The 7,210-nt window shown below is 32.4% G+C and overlaps 1 protein-coding gene across 1 annotated transcript; it reads left to right on the top strand.

Annotated features, from left to right (window-relative positions):
- The first annotated feature begins 2,794 nt into the window (after positions 1 to 2,794).
- LOC117204901 lies at positions 2,795 to 6,995 on the top strand. The gene is made up of 3 exons (XM_033442798.1): positions 2,795 to 3,248; positions 3,447 to 5,469; positions 6,566 to 6,995. Exons 1-3 carry the CDS (start codon positions 2,929 to 2,931, stop codon positions 6,710 to 6,712), a joined length of 2,490 nt encoding a protein of 829 aa, XP_033298689.1. The 5' UTR covers positions 2,795 to 2,928; the 3' UTR covers positions 6,713 to 6,995.
- Positions 6,996 to 7,210: the final 215 nt, after the last annotated feature.

Genomic DNA, 7,210 nt, shown 5'->3' with positions numbered 1-7,210 from the left:
AGATACAATCGATAGATTTAATCTATAGGTTTAAGATGTTCTTTTGTTTTTATCCTTCGTCCATATAAAAATGTGCAATAAAGGTTTCTCGGCTCAGGACGGTATGATAGATTTATCCAAAGAATAAAATAATAGCTATTGTGATCCTACCTCTGAATACAGAAATAACAACAAAGATGCAATGGAAATATTGTATATATCGTATCATATAGGATGATCTTTTCAGGTAAATGTAAATTGGTAAAGTATTTTCAACTGTATAATACTTTTTAATCGTAGTTTTTAATCGTAGGTTACGATTTTGGATTGTGTAATTAAGTTTTATATAACGAAAATAGGCAAATGCGTATAACAATAGTAATAAAAACAGTCCGATAGATGTTTTATTAACAACGTAAGTTATTTAATAATAACGATATTCATTTATTTTTTCAAATTCACAACTTGGAAGAAAGACTTGGCTTACATATATCCAACTGTCACTTATTGCCATACAACACTTACACCATCACACACGTCCCCTCTTATATCTAATCTACGAATTAGACCTGTATATCTTTGTTTCTCTTAATCTATATACATTTTCCTACTTAATTTACATATTATCACATATCTATCCTTGGCTTGCAATTAGTTGGCTGTCTATATTTTTACCCTTTATTTCTAGCTTACTGCTCTAGAATCAAGTCTATAGCAGTTTTTTAACGAGTGTCTTAAAATGCGTGTCTTTAAATTACATACAATACATTTTCTTCTTCCCTGTTCCAACCAATAACGATTTCCCTCCTTCACATTTCCGTATCTTGCCTTTGCAATCAGCCTCCTTTTCGTTCCTTCTTCGGATACTCCATATTCCAGAATTAATACTTCTTGAATTTAACTTAATAATATGCTACAAAAGTTTAATCGAAAAAATGCCCATTAAATATGCAATTAATTCATATTATTTGACGGATTATTATTACTATTGATAATCATCAGATGTTCAATCTTTAATCCATCCATCGGTATTTAATGCAAATACTACGAAGTAGATAAATTTTACTACACATACTTACGATAGAATGAAAACATACTACGATATATTTAGTTATAACTTACTACTAGATACATAGATAAAAATATGAGAAACATCAGGATATAAGAGGGCTAGGTGGATGTTTCCAAATGTCATTGTTACCTTGGAAAATTAATAAGTCGGTGCATGATAGGGGTTGTAACGTGCGTAATTATTTAGCTGGTACAGCAGAAAAGGAACGTAGGTCGGTGAACAGAGGTGAGGTATATTAAATGCGTGTACTAACTACCTGGGCTACGTGATGAAGCATTCCATTACACATGACTTAACATCACGACGATCGTCGACAGTTTCATGGAGGGAATTTCATAGCTCTCCATTAGCTCCTTTGCCAGCATGATAATGGCTCTTTGATTACAGAGACGCAAATGCATTTAGCCAGCGCGTATCCCTGCAGGTTAGTTCACAAGATTCGATACAATCAACCACGCGACCAATGACTAAACATTTTGCAAACTTTTATGCTTTCGGATCAATGTTTTGGATTGATTATTTGTACAAATATCTCTAACACGATAATCGAGGAGACGAAATGGTAAACGATTGAACATTTTCGATAAGAATTAACGACTCATTTCTTTTATACTAATTTTTGCCCTTTCCTTATTTGTCATTTGAAACCTGTTTTTTTCTTTTTTACATTGATTAAATTTATTTTTACGTTACAGTTTCATTTTTATCATCTTTTCTTTGAAAAGCTAAAAATAAATTATTGCAGTACTCGCAACATTTTTCTATCGCATTCTTCGTCTCTTCTCAATGCTAAAGCCTGCAATTTTTATTCTTTTGGAATTTACATCGTTTATCATTTTCAATTACTCGATTATTATGCGTGAAACTTTGTTTCCAAGAGAATTGAGTACAATCGTTATTATTCGTTTCTATAGTAATAAATAATACAGCGATCTTGCCGCAAATTAGATGTGAGAGTTTCAATGAAATTAAGATCATTTATCACTGTTATTTCCAATTATTCGGTGCAATTTAAATTTTCTGCTCCGAATAGCCGTCCTAGATTGCGTCAATAATTTCAACATACTATAGCGGGATACACGTATATTTTGTTGTTTCATCGCTCTGTCATATTATACTATTTACGTTTCTCGGATTAGACAGAAATTTGATAAGCGAGTTCTTGGTCAATTATACAGAATTTCATGTAAACGCATTCTCCCAAAACGATCCACGCAAATTCATTTGTCACAGTGGATTACATTCACCTAGTTGGAAATTTGATAATGGCCAAAATGTGATTTCATCGATTCATTCCTGGTTAACCTCAAACTTAGTTAAATGCCAAACTAGGAATGCATTTCGTTCATTGTAAGTGCTCGCTGTCTGCTATATTAGCACATTTATTAACATATTTATAATATTCATGATAAAACAGATTACATTGAAAAGTTCAAGCAGTTCTCTCAGTATAAATTAATTTCTTAATCTAAAGATAAAAAGACCATGTGACTCGTGCGTTATTATATTGAATAAATTTGAATATATTACTGCAGCAGCTTTAATTTATATTTATAGTAATATATGTATATATATAGCTTGAATTAACTTAGGAGAAAATTCAATTATATATCGAAATTTTATACAAAAATATATAGAGTGCAAAGAGGGACATTTTGCAGGTTTTGACAAATTGATAAGTACGGTCAATTTACATAAAATATTTTCCATATATGTAACAGATCAATTAATTAATATTTGTAACAATTATCATTGGTCATATTTATGTTTGATTTAATTAATTATAACTCTATACATCAATCATTTTTAAAACCAGACAAAAAGCTGTTTATATTATATCTTTCTCGGTATAGTAATGAAAATTGAACACATTTGGAATGGCATCCCTTTACATCGATCGGATAAAGAGCGATTTTCAACGATACGATCACTGTCTCCCACGTAAAACAAGCTATGAAAGATGGTGTCCGGAAATTGTCATAAAACGCCTAAGTAGCCATGGCTTTGACGATTATTATATTTCCAAGAAGTTGCCAGTTAAAAAGGACTGTATGGATTTCATACCTAAAATACCAAAAATTGTCACGATCGGTTTAAAACTGGATCATCAGGACAATAATAATAAAAATACTCACCAATTTTGGGGCATAGCTATTATCAAGAATATTTTGATGCAATATCTTAGCTTTATTCACAGGTATTTTCACTTTAATTTGTTTTATTCACCTGCTAAGAGTAGTTTCTTTTTCTTTCCAAAGATAACAATTTCGGGATATCTGCCCAAATCAAAGTCCAATAACGAACTATTCATAGAGCGAAAGTATTATTATTTTACCTAATACGATTAAATAACTAAATTTGCACTGTCTAACAATTAAATGATTTAAATTAAAAACATTTGCAGATATCAAAGCATTTTATGGAAAACCAGTCCCAACTTAATTGGTAGTAATCCATGGTGCGTTTTCCTCTTTTCTTACAAACCGGTCTGTTACTGTACCCACATTTCGCATCATACACCGCTACATTGCACACATGTACATTCACCACACTGTGACCTTGAGGTAGTACACAATTGCCATTTTTCGAAGAAACATTCTTGCAAATTAGAGCCATGCGACGATAAGCCCATCGATCAGTGCCAATTTATAGAAAACACAAAGAAGAAAAAAGATGCTTGTAACGATAATACGTTCGTTGCTGATAAAATCGATAACAGACAATCAGATTATACGGTGAAAAAATCTACTAAATTCGTATCGGAAAGCGAATACAATTCTCGTCGTACCACATATAACAGATCTTATAATAATCAAATCGTAAAGTCAAAGAAAAGTGTTTGTTGCCAAACGGACAGATCGTATCCTATAAAATCGGAAAAGCATGTTAAACATAATCAAAAAGAAAATTATACTTCAACGAACACATCGTCTTCTAAAGACATTAAGACAATCTTCGCGACTGACCGCGCGAATTTCCATAGCGAAAGGAGTAAGACAAATTTAGAATTGCTAGGAACTCGGTATATGAAGAAAATAGCATCGAGAAAACACGGAAACAACACAACAGAGAAAAGGGAGAATTTGTCGAGAGTTCGTAGAAAAGAAAATAAGTTTGTCAAACTTAAAAGACGCGGAACGATTAAAAATATTAATTTGTTACCAGAAAATTTCTTCAGTAATGGCAGCGTGACAAATTTCGCCAGCGATAATCTGACGAAAATACTGCGAAAGTATAATAGAAAAAAAGAAGCTTTAAGCGAAAACAGAAAGTATGATCTTCAAAGAATGTTGAATAACAGGATGGAGAACGACGTCGATATATCTAAATCGATAGCTTGCAACGACACGTATTTTATAGATAGTACAGACCGTGTGGAAGACGAAGAAGGAATTATGCTTGAAAATTCTGTTCCCGTTGAATCCAATGTAAATTCACTAAAAACTTCAAACGTGTCATGGAAATCGAACAATTATTTGGTCGAAGATAAAACTTCCGAAGTGATAATCCTTGGAAACGTGAAGAAACGATTGGAAGAGGACTATGATGATTATTTTTCGCTTCACGATGACGATCTTTTCCACGATGCAGAGGATTCAAACGATATTTTAGAAATAGATCAACCTTCTACAGAAGTTACTATGAATCACTATGATTACTATCGATACACGTTATATAATATTTACCCCAACGAACCGAAATCTATACTGGTGACAGCGTCGGCAACGAAGCACCAAAAAACGAAGCAAGAATTGACAGAACAGTCGGTACAAACCTCCCGAAACCGTACATCTTCCATTCACAAATTCCGTTTTGCAAATTCGAACTTGAATTGCAATCGCAGCTCATTAAGAGAGCAAGAATGCAGTCCAAGCTCGTCGATCGAGTATTGCTCCGCTAGGGACATTTCTTTATCAAAGTTGCAATTGTCCCACGACGATTGTTTTTCAAATGACGTTTCGTTCAAAGACGACAACATGTTACAAGACACTAGGGAATTTTTCGATCACATCCCAGTGGATTCCTACACTGTGTGCTATTACCAACGGAACTCAACGCCAAACTTTTCGAATTCGTCTAAATTGATCACCGAATCTCTAGATTCTGGAACCTTAACTGATTGTTCACGTGGTCAGTTTCGAAATACGTCGAACGAACGACCTAACGAGAAAAGCGAGAAGAAGGTTAGAGAAGAGTGGAAAGGTTATGTGAGAAAAGTGGATTTGCTGCCTACCTACGATTTTGACACGGATAGCAGTTATTCAGATGAATCGCTTGATCGAAGAATCGATGTTGTGATCAAAGAATTCACAGAGAATCTGATTCTAAGTGAAAGAAAGGCGAAGACGAGATTGAGAAAGATGGAAAATTCTACGAGACACAGGCCGACGAGTAAACGACGGAGGAATAGGCAACAAGTATGTCTAGAGGTTTTTAATATTGAATGTACAATTCTTTAAGTGATAGTTCAAAAGCTATGAGAAAGTTTGAGTTGTATAAGTTGGATTAATTTGGAACCGACATGATTTGTATACGTATAGTATTGTGAAATTTGATGTAAAAATTATACAAATTATAGAACCGCAGTATTTTATGTATTTTAAGAAATGTTTCGATATTTGTAAGAATATTATTTATAGAATTTATATTGTGTATTATATTTATTTCGAGCGAAATATACATCCTAAAAGTAAGAGAATTAAGTTTTGTAAAATTTTATGAATATTAAATCCGTATCAAAATTCATCATTTTTTTTAATTGGAATGCTCGTTCGCGTATAAAATAGAATTTGGAAATAGAACAAATATTCATTATGAATCTAATGGAACTAATATTCATTATATCATTATATTAATTATGAACAATACTATACGTACTTATAAATCGATCGAAAAGCTGAATTCTACAAATAATTCAAATTTCTAGCCATGTAATCCTATGAAAAAATTTATTATCCAATATAGATTTTCGATATAGTTTCGAGAAAGAATATAGATTGTCCCAATTTCCTCCGGCTATACATTGTCAGTATATTCCATAGACCAAGATAAGAAAAAAAATGTCATATAAAAGTATATCATTGGATGCATTGTTAAAGAGTTATAACAAAAAACAGATTAGGAATATTTAGATTTAATAGTATTCAGAAGCTATCGTATATTTCTGTAACTCCAACTACAACTCCATTTTAAAATCATCATCGTTCCTGTTAGTATAAGATTGGCAGCGATAAAAAAACTGAATTTATTACTATTTAAAGTTTTCCTTTATTACCCGTTGAACATTCCTGACCTATTTATGCGTTGCACTGTAGTAACGTACGTTCGTTACCGCCCATTTTATTTATCATCTTCCTTTTTTTTTTTTTTTGTTACAGCTCTTTAACAATGCTTTCAATGAAATATTTTTATATGACATTTTTTACCTAGCTCGACCTATAGAATATATCGACAACGTATGACCGAAAGAAGGACACGGACACCCTGTATAATTAATACCTGATAAAACAACAGGCACAGAGGGTAAGAGGGTGCATTTCAAAACGAAGCTCTACCAGCAAATTCGAATCTTCTCCGCGGCTGAACGACGATGATTGGGTCATAAGTAGCTCCACGCCACCCTTGTTCTCCTTTTCTGATTCTGAAATCGATCACATATAGTTTTCTAAGAAATCGGAACAAGTATCACGCCTTAAAGCACAATTTGAAGATACGAAATTACCAATCTCCAATTATTTCAACTAGTTTTGTTGAGTCGCAGAACTTGTTACTAACCAAAGTTAGTATTCTAGATTAGTATACAACGTTAATAAAAGCTTCTTATCATAAAGATTTTTATTCTAAACCGCAGATTTTTATGCATTTATGAGAATGTAAACAGTTTAGAAAATAGCGTGAAATATTCAGAGTATAGTAGTATCTGTAATATTTAGTAAATAAAACAATTTCCTATCTAACTTTAATTATATTCATAGAAATATGAATCTGCATAAGAATCCGCTAATCATCGATCGCACAGTTATCACCTTTCATAAATATATCTCGTTGTTTTTTATTATATATATTAATTATTATATATAATTAAAAGCCCATTTGGACTTATCATATGCTTGCCTAATTTGGTTTACATCGAAGAAATAGTCTCAGTTCAAAGCCTCG

This window comes from Bombus bifarius, unplaced genomic scaffold, assembly GCF_011952205.1.
Source record: "Bombus bifarius isolate JDL3187 unplaced genomic scaffold, Bbif_JDL3187 scf7180000007984, whole genome shotgun sequence".
Classification (NCBI taxonomy): Eukaryota; Metazoa; Arthropoda; class Insecta; order Hymenoptera; family Apidae; genus Bombus; species Bombus bifarius.
The sequence above is the reverse complement of the archived record's forward strand: the minus strand, read 5'-3'. Positions and strand labels throughout refer to the sequence as shown.